Here is a 24,051-nt window from a genome sequence, read left to right as displayed (position 1 = left end):
GAATTCTCCCCAAAAAGGGGGACTGACTGGCCATGCATTCAGTATGCGCATGGGTGTAACAGGCCGATTGGCCCTGACGATGATGATTCAGCTTGGCAATAGAAAATGAACAGGGTAGCTGTGTGATGAGATGGAGGAGGGGCGCCACCACGTGCGTTGCGACTTACTAGTACTATCTTGGACCTAATCCATGCATGTCGCCGCCGCTTCGGGCTGGTTGAACTCAACTTGGTGACTTGCAAACCACAGTACTACGTAACCAATTCAGCTACCTGCGGCCTCTACTACGGTGCTCTCTGTAGATAGCGAGAAGCTGCGGCCAATTCCTACTACCGACAGTACTGTTTGACTCTGCAGAAGAAACAATTGAGCACGCGAATCAAAAGAATCGCCACCGTGTACAGCAAAAGCGAAACGTGGCGTTCATCAATGCTTACTGGTGGAAGCTTCGCCTTTGGATAATTGTAATCTTGCGAATAGTAGAGTAAAAAACGCCCAGTCCTCGCTGACAAGACGGGCACAAGACTCGGACTTTAGCGGGAAAACCCACACAGTTACGATACCTTCCTTGCCTTTCATTACTTTCTGAATCTCTGTTTGCCTCCATTTCGGCGCCTAAGCAAAGACATGGATTATTTTAAATCCCAAGATCTATTTCCCAATTTTGCCCCCTATTCCAGAATTCCCCGATGACCTGAGCGTTCAACGATCAGCGTCTCGTGATTCTGGAGGCGTCTTGATCCCTTTTTGGCCCTAATTACAAATAATCGCCTCCCTTAGATTGCACACATTTCCAATACGCGACGCAAACGTTCATACAAACATCCACATCGGGGCTTCTCTAGCACATACCTGTTCGTGCGCTCAAGAACGACTTTCTGTATAGGTAGGCGGCCCGACGACAGAGCCCCGGGCCGCAATGGCGAATGTCGAAGCTTCCAGTGAGTAAAATATTCAACCCTGCCACCACTACCGTCCGCGCCCCCTCGTCCTCGGCGCCCGCTTGATTTCATGATGCAGTGCAAAGTCAATTCAAGATTAGTGTCTTGTTCACTACCTATTTTTCTCGCACGCGGCCCGTCTCGTGATAACCCGAATGTGAAATTCAATTCCACTGCTCCGTGCCTGCCCACATCTAATCGTACCGTCTGAAAATAATCCACAGGCCCGTTTCGCAGTAGTTACCTGGAAGCAGCCGCCAGGCATCTAAACTCAGATCTCTTCGACACTCAGTCACCACCACAACTAGAACTGCCACAACTTCCTCCACAGTCTGCCACCGCTGCTAGCGACGGCGAACAGCCCCATATCTCCCGACGCCGACGCTCGCGGGCCTCCTCTCCCTGGATCTTGACCGCATTCTCGGACTTCTCTGACATCGACTTGACTTCCCCCTCAACCACGACTCTACGCACCGCGGCCCCACAATACACACCTGTTCTCCCTCCGCCCATACCGAATCCTGAGCTGCAACTCATATCTCTTTCCACGATAGCGACGACCTTCCCTCAAGACGTGAGCGAGTCGATATTATCCTCTTCGCCCGTCTCAGTCCCTTCCTTGAGCAACTCGGCCGACCGCCTCCCGCGCTTCCATCCGCAACGGCCATTCCGCCCGCTACCAATCGCGAACACTAACGACAACAACGACACCCTAGAAGCTGATGTGCCATTCATGTCAGTCCGGGAATCATTACGAATAGACAGGCTCGTGTCGTCTCGTCCCAAGAGCCCACCACCACCGCGGCCAGAGTTCAACCCACTCACGGAAGTCGGAAGCAGCAGCAGCAGCAGCAGCAGCAGCAGCAGCAATAGCAACCCCCCTTCTGCAACTGAACCACGCACGCAGTCAACTGTCAAGCCCGAGGCCACCGCTAGCAGCAGCAGCGCCGAACTTTCCTCTTTAACCGAGCACAGAATGCCCGCTTCTACCAGGTCACGAGCAACTGCCGCCTCCGGGAGCAATTCCTCGCCACCATCTATATCTGAGTCTACCAAATCCAGAGCCCTGAGACGATCACAGGGCGGAGCATCTGACTCCAACACTAGACCGCGGCCCGGGACAGAGGAGGATGAGGATGAAGATGAGTGGGAGCAACCTCTGGCAAAGCGACGAAGGCTCGGACAGGCAAACACGGAGGTCATCGATCTTGTGGATGCCGAGACGTCTCTCGCACCACCGAAGCCAACAAAGCCAAAGTCTGCAAACCAGATCAGACTTTCCAGCCTGCAGTGCTCCATCTGCATGGACGATATGACGTTTTTAACATCTACTCACTGTGGTAAGCTGCGAGCCTGACAGTATTTGCCCTTGTTCTCAGTCACCAGCTTCAAAAAAAAAAAAAAAAAAAAAAAAGCGACGACATGCTAATGCCAGGCACGAGTAAAGGTCACTTGTTTTGCGGCGGCTGTCTCCATAGCGCTCTACATGTTAACGCCACCAAACGAGTCTGTCCAATCTGCCGACAGAAGATTGACCTAGTCCCTACGTCTGGAGCCCGTGCCAATAAGGTTCCTACCAAGGGCTTTTGGCCACTTTCGCTCAAGGTTATGACGGCAACAAGAAAGGGCAAAACGAAAGACACAGGGGTATCATAGAAATTACAGTTGGTTTAGGCGTTGGCGATGCTGAGGTTGTGACGTCTTGGAGATTCGAAATTGCTCGAATACGTACGCCTAGACGCCATTGAACTCAACATCCATCTTTTCTTGTTCATTCCTCTATTGGGTGTGGTAACACGGCGTTTGGGCTCATGGTCAGAGGTCTCTGGTCCCGGAATAATCGGATGAGGGGAAGCCAAGGGCAACTGTTGCATTAGATGATATACCCAGGGAGCATCGGTGGCTTTGTGTGTGTTTTTTNNTTTTTAGCGATTATTCTCACCTTCTATTCATCCAGACTCTTGGGCGTGAAATCATTTTCAACATCTGTCGCATTTGAGACCTCCATATTGTGAAAACCCGGTACGCAACTCAGTATTTGAGCAAGCCACTGGTATGTTATTCCAGCTGGGAATTGTGCTTGCGCACAAGGGTTGAAACTGAGTACACCTGATCCCATTATCATGCACGCTAATTGTCTATTTTATCTGTGTATACAAATCCTAACAACTCCAAACATCCTCGAGGGACGCATTCCTCCACCGTGGCTTTACGCAAATATCAATGCAACCTCTGCCCCATTCGTTATCATCGGGCATCTCACCGACTCACGCTTAATGGAACAGTACGGGACCATTCCTCTTTTGTTGTTGAGGACCCGGCCCTTGAGTATCCTCAAACTATAAACATGCGTCAGCATTTTTTGCCTCTTGAAACTCGGGGTCATTCTTTGTTTTTTTTCTTTGACTTACCTCCAAAAACTCTGTGGCAGTAATCAGTACCATGAAGGAGTCCGCAAGTCCAACGACCAGCTCCTCAAGCTTCTGATCGACAGCAGCAATGCCGGCTGACCGCTTGAGGACGTGCATTACAAGCATGCGATGCTCAGTCAGGAACCGGCGACCTTGCGGAACATTGTGTGCCCCGCGACTCAGTATTGCCGCACCGATGACACGCATCACCCGTATTAGGAGGTCATAATGGTCTGCCAAGGCTTTGGTATCGCTCCGGTCTGCAGTTTTGTTTGGAGAGGTCAGCATTCCCTGCCCAAGGAGGGAAAACCGGGAGGGTATGGGCATAGAATGACTTACCAATCTGGAGCTCTGGGTCTGCCGCGAAGAGTCCAGAGAGCTCGATTGCGCGCAGGAGATTAGCCTGCAGCACATACTTTGCTCCATCGCGGGTTTGGCAGAGCTGAAGTAGAAGCGCCAACTTTGCGTGCGAGTACGCTTCTTGCTGCTCCGAGTTCCCTGCTGTTTTTTCCCCGCGTATTCAGTCAGTATAAATAACTGCTTGTAAGGGGTTCTCTAGTTTGTTGCGTGACCTACCTTTACGGGCCGCATTCACATCATCGAGGATTGTCTTCAAAGAGTCAACGAGGACGCCAATAAAGTTCAGGCGATTGAGAGCCTCCACAACTTGACCGTCGTTCTCTCGTCGGCCCAGGTTCGTCAAGGCACCCAGCAAAATCAATGCAGAGGTTTGGCAAGTTGCATCGCCGCCAAATGCATCGTCACATACGATAGTCAACAGCCGCTCGCCGTAGACCTGAACAGCCTTGATCGCTTTCCTCCGGCCAGGCACAAAATCTCTCCCATCGTCAATGATCCCTGTCAGATATCGATAGCAGATGGCATAATAGGTGGATCGAAGTTCCGCACTGCCCGTTCGCCTGCCTATGGCGTACAGGCAAACCTCAAACAACTGGAAGAGCTTCTCACTGATCAGGTTGCCCACGGTATGTGCGTCCTTGTCACCTGCGTCTGGAGCGGCTATGTCGAGCTTGAAGAGGAGAACCTTGGCTAGTTTGGCCAACTCGAATGCTTCACCCGGACGCTCGGATCCGAAAGACTCAAGACTTGGTAATATCGTCTGCAAGGCTTGTAAAAGGAAAGCAACCTTGGCCGAGCCCTGGTGATCGCTCGCCTCGAACATAACCATGAGCAGGTTGACCCAAGCTTTGAGCACCTTCCGTCGCTCAGAATTGACTACTGCCTGCCGGTTGTGGTACACCAAGTATTCCTCAAGAAGAACCTGTTCACGGTCCACGGAAGCGAGGTCGGTAGCCGTAGCTAAATGCCCGGCGTGGGCATCCTGCCTCCTCTTCAGCTCAATCACCTGTTTGACCCGCTCCATGTTGTACAGGGGCACAGAATCGTGTCCTCCCTCCAGGCATATATTGAATTCTTCGCCTCTGAAATAGGTGAACTCGGGTGTGGGGATCTCCCACTGCCCATCCGCAGGCATAAAATCGTACAAATCGAAGATGGTTGGTATGGGTTGTGGGCTGTCGGAATTAGCAGTGGTGACCTGTCCGTTAAGGGCGTCGTAGATGCGGCGTTTCAAGCTGGGGAGGCGCCTCTGGGTGACGCTGCATAACTCGATAGCCAAATAATCGAAAGTAAGTTGCCTCGTAGCCAAAAATTCTGAAAAGCCTACAGCTGCGTCCGATAGTAGGAACCCGCGTTCCTCCATGCTCACACCATCCCACACTAGATCAGGTTGTATTGACTCTTCACGGAGAAGAATATGGAACAGAACGTCGTTGCTCCGGAGTTCTTCCAAGACAATGGCCGACGACAGTGGAGAACTCCAAAGAATCTGCAGTATACCCATGACTTTGCGTTTGAGTGACACAAGCCATGTTCTCATTCCTAGCTCCTCGTCCCCAAAAGGTGTCTCCAGCAATACCCTGAGAAGGTTATGGAATAGCGATGTCCTTTCCTCGAATTGGCCTCTGGGCTCGACTTTCAAATGGCTCACGCCACACTTGAAGCCAAGAAGAAGATGGGCGATTGTTGGCTTGTCCGGAGATGCTCGTAAACATGCGTAGAGGAAATCTAGAATATACGTCTTGATTAGGTAGTTTGGAGAGTCGGCCTCTCGAGCCAGGTCGAGAGGCACTATAAGCTCCGCAATGAGAGAGCCGGAGATAGAGTCCGCTTCCCCATCTTTCTCCAGAGCCACCACCGCCTTGTTGCGATGAGACTGTCTACCTGGCTCGGTGTTCCACGCCGATATCAACTTGGATGAAGTGGATATCCTTGCCAGAAGCTTCAAGCAGACCATGGTGAGCTCTGGATGGCCAAGACCGCAATATCGGCCGAGATCTGCGACGACCTCGAGGTGATGAGCAAACCCTTCTTCGAAGGAAGCGTAGGAAGCGTGAGGCACATGCCTATGGCGTTGTCCCGTGTGCTGTTTTATGACTTGCCGTACGAGATCAACATATGTGTCCTGAAGCTCCAAAACTTTCGACACCACCTCGACCGCTCGTATAATGCCCAATATCAAGGGCGAATCGGGCGAAACGCTTCCAATGTCGCTCGATTGTTGATGTATCGTCTGAAATATGGCATCTACAACCTGGCCGTTGAACATCCATTCCATCACCCGAGCGAATGGGTGAAGGCGAACATACGTAGCCAGGTCTGACGCGGAGATGATCGAGTCCACAGAAACGTTGGTCTCATTACCAAGGATGATCAAATCCTCGTTGAATGTGTTTAGGCACAGCAAGATAAACTCCAAACAGCTCACTCGCAGAACCCTCAGTTGCGAAATATCCTGGAGCTCTTTTGATTTGAGGCTGAAGACATGGCCCAGCACAAAATCAACATAGGGCTCAATTCCCGGCATTCGAAGGCTAGACCCAAGGTTCTCAGGGAAAGGAAGAGCGTCCCGCAGGAGGCTTGCTTGATCCGCTGGTGCGACTAGAGCGTTGATCAGGTTTATGAAAGCATTGGGCTCCTCGAAACCGTTGCTCAGCTCGTCCAATACCCTATCAACGACGCCGGCTGAGCTGTGGCTTTGTCCTTTGATGAGCGCGCGGGAGTTGCTCGCAGCTTGAAAGCCCCCGCTGACAAATGCGTCTATGCAAGCCCACATGGTATTGCTATCCTCTTGTTCTTTGTGCCTCATTAGTGCTGCAATGGCATAAAAGCCACAGGCACGTAACCTTGGGGGTATGTGGCAGCTGTTGAGCTGCAGAATGACGTCCACCAAGGGGAAGTCTTGGTTTCTGAGTAGAAACTCCCTTGCCGCTGTGCTTTGACTTCCAAGTCGGGCGATCAATCGGAGATAGCACTCCAGCAGCATAGCCGACTCCGGTTCTGTTTCTGCTAGGTCCTCGCCTGGCTTCTGCGTTCGGTATTCGTGAGTTTGCTGTGGGCTAGAGATTTCACCACGGATTTTCTTGGTGAAGTAGTGTAACTCCTTGAATATTTGAGCCCATGTCAAAGACTGTGATCTCCTCATTTTCCCTCCTGCATTGCTGTCCTCCAACAGAAACTGGTGAGCAGCAAGTGCATATTGTTCATTCTCGGTGATAGACTGCAGCATCTCGCAGAAAGCACACACGAGCGGTGTGGATGCTCTCCTGGATGCCCATTGCATGAAGCCTGCCAAGTTGCTTTCAGAGTCCGACCAGAACACATCAGCTGCATCGGGCCGTCTTTCAAAAACATAGGATATTATAACTAGGAATCTTTCCAGATCCAAGTCCTGTTCATGGTGCTGGCTGAGCTGCCGTTGCTCGTCTTCCTCGGTCCTAAGTTTCCGAAGAACATCGGGAAGATTTGATATAAACGCATCCACAAAATCCTCGAGCTGGTTCATCAAGCACGTGTGGAAGTAGTCGGAGAATGGTGTTGCATCAGTCATCAGTTGTGGTGACTTTCGCTGGAGCCATTGCCTGATTCCAATGCGAGAAGGGTCTTGCCATTCAGGAGCAGCAACATCCCCCGCAAGTGACAACATAAAGTCGAATGCTCCCTCCTTGAGTGCGTCGGTAAACTGCTTGTTTCTCTCCTTATCCTCTTTGTCGATGTCGATGCTGGGATCCGAAACAGGACCCTCGACGTAGAAGCCGCTGTATTCTGCAATCCACCAGACCTTAACAGCGGCATACAGAAATGGCAGAGACCAAGAAGTCTCGTCGTTGACAATTTTTTGGTTCAGAGACCTGGCAACGACCAGGTCCCCCCATCCCTCGGTCGAACCATACAGACGAATGTAGGCCCCAATGACGGGGAAAAGATGTACTATTATTGTTAGCATCATCTCAATTCGCTCCTTATGCCACCAGGGTTCACTCACCTAAGAGGTGGTCGTATTTATCGGCCTTCTTCAGCAGTTGGATGAACTCTTCAAAGTTTGTGCGTTCTGCATGCCGTTGCTCAACCGCAGCACATAGGATGACGGCCAGGTTCTCGTGTTGCTGTACTAGACTCAAGCGACAAAACTCGATAGTCTCGATCTCAGGAGGAGCCGTGCCGCTGTGCATTCTCGCCAGCATGATCTTGTTGGCCAGTTTTTCGAGCCAGTCCTTGATCTTAGCCATTGCTGCCATGCACCGAGGCACTATTTTCTTTTCCTTCGGTACCGCCGCGGCCGGAGCACCTGGCAATGGCAGGTCAAAAACATATCGTGCAACAATTTCTTCGAAGACCGCCTTGATCGATTCGTTCTCGTCATCGTTCGCAAGTTCGATACACAGTCGTATACAATCTAGGAGGTATTTTCGTCTTTGGTGGAACCGAATGAGCGCGCACTCGACTAGCGACCTTCCCAGGAGGATCTGACTATCTTGCGCCTCGAGGAGCAGCTTGGCCGCTTCGACCTCATCCAGGTTGACCTCGTCTGCAAGTTGTATGCTGTATTCCTGAAACTCCTTGTTGACCGAGTATTCAACGTCTCCCACGTTAATCTTGCCTAGGAATGGCACCAAAAAATGTCAGCAACTGGCCGTCGATATGCTCGTCGTCGCCTTCGGAGGATGCGCAACGGACCGGACTCAAGTTGTTTTCGACTGGCCTCTCGCTTTGGTGGCTCCTCAAGAAAATTCTTGAAGTTTGCGAGGAGGGCCGTCAGCTCGTCTCCCTCCAGAGACGGGCCATGGAGGCGCCCCTCGCCTATTGCGATTAGATCGCCATAGAAGGACTGCAGGGTCTCTAGAAGATAGGCTTCGGACATGGTGGGCGAACTTTTAGTAATGGCGCATTGTCGTGCGAGGTCAAAATGCGCAGACGAGAGCCCAGTGCATATGAGCAGGTTGCCTGACCACCGATTTGCGCGCGCCTTGAAAAGCTCTGGGAGATCGTCCAACAAACGTCGTCGTGCGGAGAGCTTCTTCAAAAACGCGCGCCGTCATGACGCGACAAGACTTTCTTTAGATTTGGGTTTGGGTTGAATGGGCAAGGTAGCTTGGGTGGGGTTTTTTCATTGTGCTGGCAAATCAAAAGCATCGTGCGGTCCCCACTTCAGGTACCCGCTTCAAGCATCTTGGGGCTTTCTCGCCTGCTGTAGAGCTTGGAGCCATAGCAAGCCGCCTGAACAGAGTAAAGCTTTTTGGGAAAGCAAGCCCATTATAGCCGCCCTGCCTGTTCATTCTGTTTGGTAGTAGGAAACAGGGGTATCGGCAGAGCAAGCAAGGCTCCGAATCTCGTCTCAATTTTTTTTTTTTTGTACGATAGCTGGAGATGAACTGCGTTTGATTTGATGGGCTGGCGTCAATGGGGGACTAAGCAATCCTTTTAGGCCTATCGCGTGCAATCCTTCTTCAACAGCCTGCCTAATCTTCCCTCGATGTCTACTGAGGCCAGTACCTTGAGCACCTGAGACGCCTCACGCAACTGCCTGTTAAGGAACAAATCAGTTGCTTACAGGTCTGGTTCGGTCGGGTCATTCATTCGACGGTATACATCTTTACTTATTAGACGCCGATTGAATGCGGTAGTCACTTGCACCAAGAACAGTGTCCCATCACACCCATGGTGGTTGTATTTTCCAGTCCCTGACTTCCTTTCACAAGAGTTGGATCATCATGCCGCCGAAGAAGGTAACCGCCGGCCCGATCGCGTCCTTAGATGATCTTCGCGGTACGCAATGTTCCCCCTCGCCGTTGCCAGGTTACGGTTCATATTAGAACCAAGATCCTAATATTGAATTTTTAGTGAGCATAATAAGCGGAAGGACGACTGAGCGCAGCAATGCATTGAAAGGTATGCTTGTTTGTTCCGCCACCGAACTTTGAGTTTTATTTGTATTTTTGTTCTCTCTTATCATCCCATCTATTGTGCATGTCATTGACGAATCGCAGAGTTAATTGAGTTTGCTTCCCGCGCGGACCGAATGTAAGTGAATCTCCTACCTGGTCATCCTTGGCAGAGCTTTGGATGCACTCTCTAATATACATGTAGAAAACCGCTTAAAGATAAGAGTATCCATCAGTTACTGGAAGCTCTATTTCACTGCGCTGTAGCAGAGAAATCAACCTATTACGGTGGCACCAAGACCACGAGAGCCCAGGCAGAGAACAAATTGGGTCTCTGTGCTGAAGCACTCCGCACGATTATCACACAACGCGCTGCCAAAATAAAGATCAAGGCAGCACGAGCTGTAGTTGACCATATAACTCAGGCGTTGCCTGGGCCCGATCAAGATTTTGTACCACCATTACAACAGGATTACATCAAGGCGCTTGTTGCCCTGCTGGGAAACCCAGCCACTGTTGAACACCTTGGTCGAAACGATGCAGATAGCTGGCTCGCATGTGTGGATTTTCTCACTCAGTCTTTGTCTCGGCTGCTCGACAATGGGGATAGGGAGTTCGTGGTCCTATCTCGAGGGTCTCCCGTCCCTGGAACAGTGGCAGGCACTTCCTCCACCAACAGGTCTAGTTCCTTTTTCAGCCAACGACACGGCAGCCAGAAAAACCTTAGGCTGCTCGAAGACATTGTACTTTGCCTCCACCAGCTCGTCTCGGCAACGAATGCTCCTTTGGCGCTGCGATATAAAGAGATCACAAGAAAACTAATACAAATTCTGCAGCTTCGGGGACTGAATGTGAGCAACATGCACCAGACCACACTTGGTGCAATCGTCGGCATAGTAGCTCAAATCCAAGCAGATGACCTATCACTGGCAGCCAGTGTCACTCGCGAGTTGCTGCCCTTGCTCTCGCATTGGTGGCAACCTCATTCATCCAAGAACGACAAACTTTTGAACTCTGTCAGAGATGAGATACTTCGTGCACTATTTGTCCTCGTGCCGCACCTGGATGCAATGCTGCGAGCTGCTGATGATGGCTCGCTGCTAGATGAGATCCTCGAGCTCATGGACGCGCTTTGGCTTGAATACTCTAGGCGAGATGATCGGCTGCATCTTCAGTTGTCAGATCTTGACTTCTCTTCTCTCAAAGTAGACTATTTCAAGACCGAGATCTTTGGCTTGCGTCCTTTTGATCCATCTTCGGAGCGAAAATGGGCCATTCTTGAGGCCATGGCACAGCTGGAGTTACTTTACTCGAGGAAGGTCAGGCAACAGCGATCTCCTCCGACAGACCAGGACCAAGATCAACCACGGAAGCGTCGCCGGGTTGAAGGTGGCCAGGACAGGATCCACCAAAAGTTGAGCTCTCCAGACGATAGTCTGAAGCTTGTTGCTCTCCAATTGCTCTCTTTTACATTTGAGAATGAGAGACCATCTCGGGAAGATTATTACTCGGCCATGAATGACATCGTGAGACTGTTGGGTCACAAACAATCTAACATTTCTTCTTGGGCAATGATAGCGTGTGCTAGGTATGTCTACTCAGTTCTGATCTATACTCGGTTTCCTGGGCTTCGCTGACCTATCTCCAGTTATTCACTTCATCCTCAGGCAAGAGCCACAGAGATATCTTCCTTGTGGACGCAGGCATGGCAGGTAGCTGTGCGTTCTGTCAGTCATCAAGCAACAAGCCGGGCAGCGAGCTTCCTGCTCCATTCGATACTTAAGTCAGACATCCTTGCCCATCATGAGACAGCAGATAGTATTACTACAATGGTCACGGCTGCAGACATCAGTGGTCCGGCTGTCGTAGCGGACTCTTCGCTGATTTTGATGCTGCACTTGCTTCACCTCCGAAATACCATGCTACCAGGGGCGGGTCAAATCACTTGCAGCCATGTTATCCGCTGGGTCTTCTCAAAGTGGAATCCAAGTACGTACTCACGTGTCCGCTACGCTATTCTATGACGAAATCAAGCTAACGGTGCTTCATTCAAGGTGATGGTGCGTATGCTATGTCAAACTCGACGTCCACAAGTATTATCGATCTTGTAAACTTGCTCAAAGCTTGTTGCGGCAGTCAAAACGCGCTACAGCAACCCGCCATTCCCGTTCCTGGTGGTCCAGTATATCAATATTGGTCTCAGCAGAGAAATGATGATGGATTGATGAGCTATCTTCTACTGAGTGGGACTACGAGTACATTTGTCAGAAGCAAGAGCCCAAAGCCCCAGACCTACACTTCAGACTTTGAAGAAGCCAGGCATATTACCGATGCTGCCGACGCAAACGCGGCGAGGAAGTTGATCGCAGAGCTTCTTCTTCCCAAGCTCAGCGAGTCCGTCACGATGGCTGAAACTTGGAGGCAAAGCAAAGCAAAGATCTCTACCGATAAGCTAAGGAGCGTACTTCAATGCGCTCTCTCAGCCTTGATGATAGTCCCTGAACTGGATCAGATGAAAATTTCACTTTCTCGAGAAGTTCAGACGTCAACACAAACCCTTGTTGAGATTTTACTCGATTTGATCATGACTGCGGATGATACTCAGGACTTTTCGGATATGTGCTTCCAGTCAATCACGGGTCTCATGCCGCGTCTTTGCAGGCAAGATCTCATTCGATTCCAGCAAAAAGATCAACCGCTTCTTGCTTTCTTTGCAAAGTTGGCAAGTATGCTGGACGAAAAGGCATCTCAACCACGATCTAGTTCCGGTGTAGATCTTATGGATCTAGATGATGAATTCGAGTCACAGCAGAGTCAAACAAGCTCAATTTCCAAGGCCGTCTCCTTTCCACGAAGCGACCTTGGACTTATGTACAGTCACGAGGGGTTTTACTCGGACATCAAGATGAGGCTTCGTTTGCTATCGTTTTTTCTGGACGATGAAGAAGACATTGGCACTCTACCTACCGACTTTGTGGGCACTATTGTTCAACTCTCTGAAGAAGAGTTCCTTTACAGCACTCGCCTTCTTAAGGAATGCCTTGGGTCCGACTTTACCATCAGGGCCGCAGACGCGTCGCGCATCATCGAGACTGTAGGCTCGGTCATTGGCGAGGATAACGCTGCATGCGAGGTGGTACTGGGAGTTTGCATTGATATGATCGAGCTACTGATCCCAGTCTGGAGTGACGACCAAGAGCTTTCGGGCCCAATAGGAGACCTCTACTTGTTTCTGGTGGACAAGGGCTCGCCTGGTAATAATCTTTCCCAGAGGGCTCAGGCGCGCCTGGCTGATCTTTTGTTTACTCTGCTTGAAAAGAAGCCAGATTACGGTACAACTCTCAACTACAAGTCTTGCCGTTCTTCCCTCTTTTCATTAATCAAGGAGGGCGCTCTTTGGTTGAAATTCAACATTGGTTCGAAACTTCCAAAGATTTTTGAGCTTTATGTTTTCAAAGTTCACGATGAGCTTTTTCTTGACATCCTGGATTGTCTTCCTACAGATTCAGACCACAGGGAAGGCATCGCATTTCGTCTCTATCTCCTTGCGGAGATTGCACGACAATGGCCGACAACTTTGCGCCGGGGAATCTACACGATCTTCGAGACCTCGGGTCACATTTCAAGCTCCGTCTGTCATGCGCAGACATGTTTGTCCTGTGTTGCAGATTATCTAGACCTCAAGAGCCCAAAGGAACTTTTCCGGCTCTTCACGCCGCAGCTACTGTACACATGGCTGGAATCATCCAGCCTCGAGACCATACCGTACGCAATTTTTGGATTTTCAAGCCTGGAGGAGCTGCTCGAACAAGCCAAATCAGAAGCCATATCCCTCATGATGATGCGAGGCCAGGAAGACCAAGCAGCGGATCTGGTACAAAGGCTAAAGACCACCACCGCTAAACTGATACAGGAAAACTTTGCTAGGGTGATGGCATATAGCGTGGCAAATGACATTTGTGGCCAGAAAAATGCCAGCAGGGACAAACACGCCACGAGCGAGAGCATCGTCAGGCGAATCATGGGCAAGGAGTTGTTCTATCAACACGTTAATCTCGAGTTTGTGGACATCGTCGGGATTCTCTTCGACATCATCGACCAAGAGGATCCAATCGAGACCAAGTGTTTTGCTAAAAATCCCAGACTCAAATATGCAGCCGACATTAGCGCAAAAATCAAGGGGTTCGGACATTCTGAAGTAATTTTACCCCCAAATCAACAGCCCTTGTTTAGAGCCAGGCATCTCACACAAGAACTGGAACATATTTGCGGGAGGACACAGCACGAGTTGGAAAGTCTTTGGAGTCCTGCGCTGGTTGTGTCGGTCTGCCGCAAGCTCCTAAACACCGTTCAAACGGCCATGGGTCCTTTGCACGCATGCGCAGTTATCCGAAAGGTGCGAATCTTAGTCTGTCTGGCTGGAGACCATGCTGTCTCGTCGTATCCTCTCGAGATGATTCTTCACTCCATACGTCCCTACATTGGAGACCCCGAATGCGCCGATGATGCACTTGGAATCACTCGTTATCTGATCTCAGCTGGAGCAAACCACCTTGCTCGAGTGCCGACCTTCCTTGCTGGCTATGCACTCTCCACACTTGCATCCTTACGGCTGTTCCTTGAGTCCAGTCAGTCAAGTACCACTCAGGAAAGTCAGTTCAAGGCAACCAAGAGCAACGCTCAGACTTTTCACAAGTGGTTCACCGAATTTCTCGCCTCATATGAATCTAACGCCTTCAGAGACGAGTCTCAGCTCCAGGCTTTTAAAAAGATCACCCAGGCAGCTGCGCAAATCGGCACCTCGGGAAATGCAGAGAAGGAAACTCACGAGTCCAGCCTTCTACTCGAGATTCTCAAGGATGGTGCTAATCGACACCGGCTATTGAATCAGTCCTCGAGAGACTTGGCCCTTGCGATGCTCTGCGGGGACTTCAAGACACCTCCTCCGGGCTCCAAGGATGTCATTGACACGGACGATGGTGCGATCAAGCACAGCACAATGGTCTGGGAGAGCTGCAAAGCCGAATCTCTTCATGCCAACTATCTCACCTGGGCGGGCCGTGTGGTTGGCAAATCCTTTGCGGCATCAGGGGAGGTCCAAGAGAAGCTCTTACGAGAGTCTCGCCTAGCTGATTATGCAAAGTTAGCTGGGCGGGACTTGGGTTCAGAAGAGGGAATCCTGGAAGCCATTGAAGCATTGATAACAGACCGTGATTGTGCAACAGCTGGCTTGGCAGAAGCTGCCTTGCGTAAGATCGTCACGGAAACAACTGCTGCCCAGGATAACTCTCTGTCCATGGCCTGCCAAGACAGTCTCTCTGAAGCTGTTCACGCTTCCTCGGATTGGGCTCCGTATAACATCCCCCCTTCTGACTATGTTGAGGTTCCCCAAGTTATTGATGCTGAGCTTTTCAGTCGTGGTCGCATTGACACTCTGGACTGGTCGCAGTCGATGGCTGTGTTTCTCGCCAAATCTATCAGCAACTATACAATCTTGGCCCAGTTACCTCCGCTTCTGCTCAAGTCGAAATCGTTTGCAGATCAAGTTTTTCCTTTCATCGTTCATCTTGTGCTCTTTCTGCAGCTGGATACGCAGCAGACAGTCCGACGGAAGCTATCTGATAGTCTCAAAGAGTGGCTTGTCATGAACACCCCTCTGGCGAGAGAGAATATAAAGCTTCTCATCAACACGGTGCTTTTTCTGAGAACACAACCACTCCCAAATGAAACCTCTATAGCGGATCGCTCCGCGTGGCTCGAGATAGATCTTGCTGCGTTATCGACCGCAGCTACAAGATGTGGGATGTACAAAGTCGCCCTTGTTTTTGCCGAGATTGCCTTTTCAGAGGCTAGCCAGAAGACTTCTCGCAGATCGTCGGCTGCGAGGGACCTGGATACTACTGACTCGACTGAGATTCTCCTGGAGATCTTTGAGAATATCGACGACCCAGACGCGTACTATGGACTCCCCCAAATCTCGAATCTCGACAACGTCCTCTCTAGACTCGAGTATGAGAAGGACGGCATGAAGAGCCTGGCATTTCGTGGCGCCCAGCTCGACGATCATGTCAGGCGCAGGGACCAGTCTGCAAGCAAGGACGGGCAGTCTATGGTACGAACGCTGGGAGAACTTGGCCTCTCGGGACTGGCTCACTCGCTCCTACAGACCCAACAAGGCCTGGATGGTCAGTCATCCAGCATTGGCAGCACTTTTGAGACTGCCCGGCGCCTGGCGATATGGAACCTGCCCGTCCCTCCGAACCAAGACCACCGCGCAGTCACTATGTATAAGGCTTATCAGAGCATACATCAGGCGACTGATCTAATTTCTGCCCAGCAGGCTGTTCATCAGGGTCTAGCAAGCACTATCCGCTACCTGACGAGTGGAAGTCTGAAAGCCTTCCATTTGCGGCAGCACCTTGGTGCTCTAGCTGCCCTGACAGAAATCGACGAGTCACTCACCATCCATGACAGCGTGGACGCGCTCTATCGCAGATTTGAGAGGAGGTCTGACTGGATGATGAGTGGAAGGTACATGAACAAGAAACTTGATGCTAGTTTTTTTTTTTTTTTTCACTGGGATGGACTGCTAACATACCAACTTTTCCAGATATGATGACGTCCGTCAGATTCTTTCATGTCGGGAGTCAACTTTGAGCTTGCTCAGTCAGCATAGCCACTTTCAAAAATCCCAGAAGCTCACGGCTGCCATGACCGGAACATTGGAAGTGCAGGCGCTGCTACTATCAGCCGGAATCTTCAGATACCACGACGCCACACAAGAGTCACTAAACATATCCACCTCGCTCAACAATCTCATTCAGCCGTGCGAGGCTATGGGTCTCAGTGTTGATGCGGCGATCAAGGTGGAGGTTGCAAACTCCTTTTGGGATTATGGCGAGATGATTCCATCGATCCGCATGCTACAAAGCATTGAAGGGGAGTGTGCCCTCAAAAAGCAGACAATTGACGTCAATCGTGCCGACCTTTTGGCCAGTATTGGGCATCAAGTGTCAGTGGCGAAGCTTGAAAGCTCTGAGGAAATCCAGCGAAAATATTTACAGCCGGCTTTGAAGGAACTTCGAGGCAACAACGAAGGCAAGGCGGCTGGAAAAGTCTATCACCAATTTGCTGTTTTCTGCGACGAACAGCTGCAGAATCCAGACAGCCTGGCTGATCTTAACCGCCTCAAAGGACTCGAGAAGGGGAAAAGCGATGAGGTCACCCAGCTGAGTGCGATTGTGTCCAAAACTAAAGACCAGATGCTCAAGCAGAAGTATACCGGCATGTTGAACAAGGCCAGGACTTGGTTAGATCTGGATCGACAAGAGCTGCGACGTATTGAACAGACACGCAGTCAATTCGTACAGCTGAGCCTGGAGAATTACTTGTTATCTCTGTCAGCCTCGGATGAGCACAATGATGATGCGCTGCGGTTCACAGCACTCTGGCTGGAACGATCGGAGGAGCAAGCTACCACCCAAGCAGTGCAAGCCCATCTGCACAAGGTTCCCAGTCGCAAATTTGCTCCATTGATCAACCAGCTTACTTCGCGCCTGCAGGAAGCAGAAACCAGCTTTCACAAGCTGCTGCAAAGCCTTGTCTTCCGGATATGCTGCGAGCATCCCTATCACGGCATGTACCAAATATGGTCAGGGATGAAATCCAAGATCAACAAGGAGGACGAAATCGCAGTCCTTCGCAACAAGGCATTGGTCAGGATTTCAGAGCACCTCGGCAAGCACAAAAAGGTCTACAGTATTTGGCAGGCTGTCAATTACACCAACGCCAAGTACTACGCTCTGGCCATTGATCGAGGCCCAGAGAAGGGCTACAAGCAGGGGCAGAAGGTCGCTATCCATAATCACGCACAAGCTAAGCCTCTTCAGGATTCCCTGTTCAAGTATCGCATCCCACCGCCGACCATGCAGATGGAGCTACGGGTGGACTGCGACTATTCCACAGTACCAGTCATTGTCAAACTGGAACCAGAGATGAGTATAGCGTCCGGACTGAGCGCTCCAAAGATCCTGACAGCAGTAGGCAGCGATGGAGTCAGATACAAGCAGCTTGTCAAAGGTGGCAACGATGATCTCCGGCAAGATGCCATCATGGAGCAGGTGTTCGCGGCTGTGTCGTCGGTGCTCAAGCTCCACCGCACTACTCGGCAACGAAACCTGGGTATCCGCACATACAAGGTCGTCCCGCTTACGACATCTACTGGTCTGATCGAGTTTGTACCTAACACGATCCCGCTGCACGACTATCTCATACCGGCGCACGAGCGATATTACCCCAAGCTGTGGAGGGGCAGCCAGTGCCGTAAGGAGATCTCGAATGCCCAAGGCAAGCCGGTTGAAGAGCGCATCCGGGCGTATCGCAAAGCGACAGAGCGCTTCCCGCCGGTGATGCGGTATTTCTTCATGGAACACTTCCCAGACCCCGATGAATGGTTTGTTCGAAGACTGGCATACACGCGCACGACAGCCGCCATCTCAATGCTGGGCCACGTATTGGGATTGGGTGACCGACACGGCCACAACATCCTGTTGGACAGCCGGACCGGCGAGGTGGTGCATATCGACCTGGGCATAGCATTCGAGATGGGCCGCATCCTGCCCGTGCCGGAGCTCGTCCCGTTCCGCCTGACACGGGATATTGTAGACGGCATGGGAATCACCAAGACGGAGGGCGTGTTCCGACGGTGCTGCGAGTTCACCATGGATGCGCTACGGGAGGAGACCTACTCCATCATGACGATCCTGGACGTGCTGCGGTACGACCCGCTGTACTCTTGGTCCATATCACCGGTACGGCTGGCAAAGCTTCAGGACACAACGACATCGCGCGACAACGAGACGGGGGCTCCAGGTGTCGACGTCAAGGCCGTGGCGGAGCACCGCAAGGTGGTGAACGAGCCATCGGAGGCGGAGAGAGCGCTCGAGGTGGTGCGCAAGAAACTTTCCAAGACGCTGAGTGTCACTGCGACTGTGAACGACCTGATAAACCAGGCGACTTCGGAGAGAAACCTGGCATGTCTATTTTCTGGCAAGTACTTGAATGTGTTCTTTGGCGTCTCCAGTTCTGGGCAACCATAACCATGTCCGTCGTGACTTGTTACTAATTAAATTAATACTTTGTCATAGGCTGGGCTGCATACGCCTGATAAGGTCAATGTATCAAATCAACGGGCATTAAGCAAAGTATGATAAGGCTTGACGGTACATGTCATATCATGGATGGGATGATGTTTTGAGCACATAGAGGCGCATCTTAATCCAGAATAGGAAAAAGAGTCGGAAAGTTTTGCTGTTGAAGCACCCCTCTATGCACATTAGATAGCTATCGATCTAGTTCTAAGTGTGATTGATTGACTTAATGCGTAATTAGAAAAAGAAAAGAAAAGAAAATTAAGCGGCCGCACATAGTGACAATGAGAAAACAAGAAGTTAGGACGCAAACCTGATAGTCGTAAGGACTCACAAGCCGGGTACGGTAATCAAGTACTTCAATTTCGGAGGTACCTACTTGTTAAGTATGAAGAGGCCCAGCTCCACTTGACTGTCTCAAATTGCGGGGAAGCTTGTGGAATTGCGTCGGTAATCATCACTGTATGAGTAGGAACTGGAGCTGATGGCGGGGCTTATCGCCTATCGAGCCGTCATGAATCGTTGATTGGCAGGTAAGATCGGATGGATAGCGGATTTAAACAAACGGCGGACAGGAACGCCATTGCCGGCGATGAGGAAGGATCAAATGCCAGCGAAAAACGGACACCACATTCTCCTCTGGCCAACCCTCAATGCTACACAAACAACCAGACGCTCCTAATTTACCACTTTTCACAGTGCTGGGCTTCATCCAAACAAAATCAGTATTTGGTCTCAAGCCAAACTTTCCGCATTGACAAGCAGATGCCCGTCTAGACTGGACCCCAAGCGACCGTTGAGCCGCGGTGGCCACGGTCAACCTCCACCACCTACCTAACCTTCATCCAGTCAACTAGGCAAGGGTCCAAAGGCAGACAAAAACCACAAGGACCTATTTCACGATTTTACGACCTTCATTCCTCCTCATTTCCGGTCGATCCAGGACTTGACTGGTTTCATGCTTCCAACATTTAATATTGGCGACGGAGCTGCCGCAGCAACATCATCTCCACCTTCCCAAGGCCAACCCAAACGCCGGCACCGAGTTGACTCGAATCCTCTGGCGTACTGGGGCGGCCCGCCGGCCGACCACGACCCCGACCCCAAGCGAATCCGACCCGAGCAGCCTGGCACCACCACCATGAGCGCAAAGGCCTTTGGGAAACGCCCGGCCACGGACAGCAACATGGCCGGCTTTGGAGGGCACGCAGGCTTCGTCCGGCCACCACAGGCCGCGCCGGCGCTCAAGACGTACCTTGGGGCCAGAAAGCTGGTCGTGAAGAACCTCAAGCCGCAGCAGACCCCAGCAGTCGACGACTACTATGCAAGGGCGTACAATGAACTGGAGTCTGCCCTGCAAGACATCTTCCAAGGTCGGCAACCGCGGCAGCCTCTGGACCGGCTATACAGGCACGTCGAGAGCATATGTCGCCGAGATGAGAGCGCCAAACTGTTCAAGATACTGCAGAATCGCTGTGACGGTTATGTGAGGGAAGAGGTCCTTCCCAAGGTCAGGGCGAAAGATAACGGGTCCGAAATCGACATGGTCAGGATAGTGCATCAATACTGGAAGGACTGGAGTCGCAAATCGGTATGTGGATAAAAATGCGAAATGAACACCAAGTTGGCGTGCATCTACACATCTTAGGCCTTCATTTCCACATACCCCTCAAGATGCTGCCCGAAATACTGATTCATCCTTCCATGTCTAGGTTGTCATACGGTCTCTGTTTAGCTACCTGGACCGCACATACATAGTTAAGCAGGGCAAGGATCACGACCTTAACGACGTAACTATAACTTCTTTCCGACGTGTCATTTTTGGCTCGCGACACTCAGACGGGCTGCAGGCCGATCGCAAAGATGACCTGCCAGGCCGGAAGGTCATCAACGGGATGTTGCAACTGGTTTCGCTGGATCGGGCAGGAGATAAGATGTTCGATGGAGCACTGCTGAAGGATGCCGTAAAAATGCTTCACGTTTTCAACGTATATGGGAAGGACTTTGAGGAACCTCTGCTCGACGAATCGGCCCGATACTTTGAGACTTTTGCCCTGGAAAAGAGCGAAAACTACGACCTGAAGGATTACATTGCGTCAGTACGTGTGCTCATAAACCGCGAGGACACGCGGTGCAATGTCTACAATTTTGACAGCACCACCAAGAGAGAGCTCATGAGCGACATACAAAGGATAGCCATTCAGGACCATACCGACAAACTACTGGGCGTCACTGAAGTTGCTCGCTTGATTGGAGAGGCAGATATCGAGTCTCTTAGAGGACTTTATGAGCTCCTCCGCTTGACGGGACAGCACATGGACCTTCGTGGCCCCTGGGAGGAATACGCAATTTCCACCGGTTCCAAAATCATTAGTGACACGGAACGGGGCGACGAGATGGTGGTTCTACTCCTGGAGCTGCAGCGCAAACTTCTCAACATCATACGTGATGCTTTTGGAGGGAACGATGATTTCAGGAAAAACATGCGAGACGCCTTCTGTCGTTTCATGAACGATAAAGCAGCGAAGAACACGGGTACCGATGTCGGCGAGCGGGTTGCCAAGTACATCGACATGCTGCTGCGTGGAGGTCTAAAAGCGCTGCCGCCATCGTTAATGGGTGATTACAAAGATCGCACGGAGACGGAGCGAGCTGACGTTGCCAGCGCAGGCGATGAGGACGCCGAGCTCAACAGGCAACTCGATAACGGCCTCGAGCTTTTCAGGTTCATTCAGGGCAAGGATGTTTTTGAAGCCTTTTACAAACGCGATCTTGCTAGGAGATTGCTCATGGGACGCAGTGCAAGCCAAGATGCCGAGCGGACTATGCTTGCCAAATTGAAGGTTGAGTGCGGGTCACAGTTTACGCACAACCTTGAGCAGATGTTCAAGGATCAAGAAGTTGGCAAGGAGGAGCTCGCTGCATACAAAGAATGGCGGAGATCGTCTGATAGGGCAAACAAACTCAGCAAGATTGACCTCAACGTCAATGTATTATCAGCGTCTGCTTGGCCGTCCTACCCGGATGATCCGGCCGTGGTCCTGCCTGACGGCATTCTTGAGAATCTTCAACACTTTGAACAGTACTACAAGAACAAGCACGAGGGGCGGAAATTGACCTGGAAGCACAGCCTGAGCCAATGTGTCATCAAAGCGACATTCCCACGAGGCACAAAGGAGCTTGTCATGAGCGCGCATCAGGCTGCGGTTCTGGCATTGTTCAACAGCGTCGAGATCGACGAGCCACTGTCCTACGAAGAGATCGAGAAAGCCTGCGGCCTTTCTGGCGACTTGCTCCAGCGAACGCTGCAGTCTCTCGCCTGCGGTAAGGCCCGAGTGCTGGCAAAGGCGCCCAAGGGAAGGGATGTCGGCAAGGACGACACATTTACAGTCAACAAGGGTTTCACGGACCCCAAGATCCGCATCAAGATCAACCAAATTCAGCTCAAGGAGACCAAGGCCGAGAACAAGGAGACGCATGAGCGGGTGGCGGCAGACCGACAGTTCGAGACGCAGGCGGCGATAGTGCGCATAATGAAGAGCCGCAAAACGCTGCCGCACGCCCAGCTGGTGGCCGAGGTCATTGAGCAGACGCGGCGTAGGGGTGCATTGGAGCCGGCGGAAATCAAGGCCAATATTGAAAAGTACGTTCACTCCATCCACGACTTCCTTTGGTGTGTCTCATCTTCTTCCATGGTGATATTCTGACATTCATAACGCAGACTCATCGATAAGGAATACATTGAACGCGAGGGTGGTAACTACGTATACATGGCCTGAGGGCATAGCTACTGGTTGACTCCTGTATAAATTTAGATTCTCTAGCGAGTTTCGAATCCTTTGTTCTCTTCAGAGGCAAACTTGTCATTTTTCTTTCTCCCACTCTGTTGGCGTCGGTTTTCTTTATCGATCTCCGCCAGAAGTTTGTGCGAGTCGGCCAAGATCTTTGACAATTCTTTGCGAGACCTATCCCATTCCCGATCAAGGTCATGTTCTGAAATTATCTCATCCTGTTGCCAATTTACATATCCTGTACCTTCCGGGTTTTGGTGGCCGAAAGGACTGTGCGGTGCAAACTTGTCGTAGACCTTTTCCCGAATTCGGTAACACAATTTGTTCCAGGCCGCGTTTGCAGGGTTTTTCTCATCTCCCTCGGAAGCCTTTACTTCTCCTTCGCCACCTCCCGTGCTGGCATGGGGCTCACGAGAATTCGAATCGTGGCCGAAAGGACTGTGGGGGGCAAATTTGTCGTAGACCTTTTCCCGAACTCGGTAACACAATTTGTTCCAGGCCGCGTTTGCAGGGTTTTTCTCATCTCCCTCGGAAGCCTTTACTTCTCCTTCGCCACCTCCTGTGCTGGCATGGGGCTCACGAGAATTCGAATCGTGAACGGAAGGGACTGTGGTGCCTGAAGAGGGGGCGCCAACGCCAGGATGGCCGACTCCGCCGCCGGATGGGCCTGGCACTGGAGCAGCAATCACCGAAACGCTGAAAGCGCCAACAGTCAAAAGGTAAGAGATTTTAAACATTTGATTCCCTGGAGTGTTCATAAACCGTGAACGAGGCAAGCAGGTGATTTGTGAAATGTGTTGATTAAAACCCGCATTGCAGAAGTAAATATATGAAAATGATTTTGAGGAAAAATAAAATCCCTACAAATCACTCTCCAATCTACTTTGCTATAAATAATCGAGTAGTTTTTGAAGTCGAGAGGTAGTCTAGTCATAGACTTGGTATAAATATCTGGCTGCGGCATAGCCGAACCCCAGTTAATAATTAATTACCCGATTAGTCGGGCAGCCCACCATCTACTTGCGCAGCTCAGGACGCATATTGATGAGAGGTGTGATTATTACGATTAAACACCAAGTTGAGAGAACTCAAGTGTCTTGAGCCGGGCGATATGCAAAAAGGCAGCCCTGGTAACCTAATTAATCCACGCACATCTTGTTGTCACGGCCAGGTCGATCTGGCGCAGCGTGTCAGCACGCATGTGCCCGATTTCACTCCTCCAGTTTCCTAACCAGGACTTCCTAGCATGAGACTTGGAGACTTGACAGTCAGAATTTGGTTCCGGGGAAGAGGTTGCTTTGCTTCATCATTATGGGCAATGAATACGCAACATGCTTAACTGGCTTGTGTAGAGAAATTACGATCTTATGCTGATAGAGGGTTTGGCGGCATGATGCACTTAATTGTAACCACAGAGTAGGTGTGGGAAAAAAAAAAAAAAAAACGAATGGGTAAAGACTTTGTATTATTACCATGAGCCACACCAAGTGGCATTCAGAAACCTGACCGTCCTGATA

The 24,051-nt window shown here is 50.9% G+C and overlaps 3 protein-coding genes across 3 annotated transcripts; 2 read left to right on the top strand and 1 right to left on the bottom strand.

Annotated features, from left to right (window-relative positions):
• Positions 1-919: 919 nt before the first annotated feature.
• PpBr36_00590 (uncharacterized protein) lies at positions 920-2,597 on the top strand (the record flags this gene model as incomplete). Its single annotated transcript, XM_029887782.1, has 3 exons — positions 920-941; positions 1,166-2,281; positions 2,377-2,597. 3 exons carry the CDS (start codon positions 920-922, stop codon positions 2,595-2,597), a joined length of 1,359 nt encoding a protein of 452 aa, XP_029752572.1.
• A 617-nt stretch (positions 2,598-3,214) lies between these two features.
• Positions 3,215-8,573, bottom strand: PpBr36_00589 (uncharacterized protein; the record flags this gene model as incomplete). Its single annotated transcript, XM_029887781.1, has 6 exons — positions 3,215-3,280; positions 3,353-3,612; positions 3,692-3,853; positions 3,929-7,642; positions 7,698-8,312; positions 8,390-8,573. 6 exons carry the CDS (start codon positions 8,571-8,573, stop codon positions 3,215-3,217), a joined length of 5,001 nt encoding a protein of 1,666 aa, XP_029751573.1.
• An 850-nt stretch (positions 8,574-9,423) lies between these two features.
• On the top strand, positions 9,424-22,522 carry PpBr36_00588 (uncharacterized protein; the record flags this gene model as incomplete). The annotated part of the gene is made up of 13 exons (XM_029887780.1): positions 9,424-9,478; positions 9,554-9,601; positions 9,700-9,733; positions 9,800-11,182; positions 11,546-11,583; positions 11,649-16,125; positions 16,205-18,668; positions 18,741-18,797; positions 19,048-19,129; positions 19,216-19,276; positions 19,593-20,334; positions 20,456-22,386; positions 22,465-22,522. 13 exons carry the CDS (start codon positions 9,424-9,426, stop codon positions 22,520-22,522), a joined length of 11,430 nt encoding a protein of 3,809 aa, XP_029751574.1.
• Between the last annotated feature and the right edge of the window lie 1,529 nt (positions 22,523-24,051).

Source organism: Pyricularia pennisetigena, chromosome 2 (assembly GCF_004337985.1).
Source record: "Pyricularia pennisetigena strain Br36 chromosome 2, whole genome shotgun sequence".
In the NCBI taxonomy this organism is placed as follows: domain Eukaryota; kingdom Fungi; phylum Ascomycota; class Sordariomycetes; order Magnaporthales; family Pyriculariaceae; genus Pyricularia; species Pyricularia pennisetigena.
This window is presented reverse-complemented; position numbering and strand designations above follow the sequence as displayed.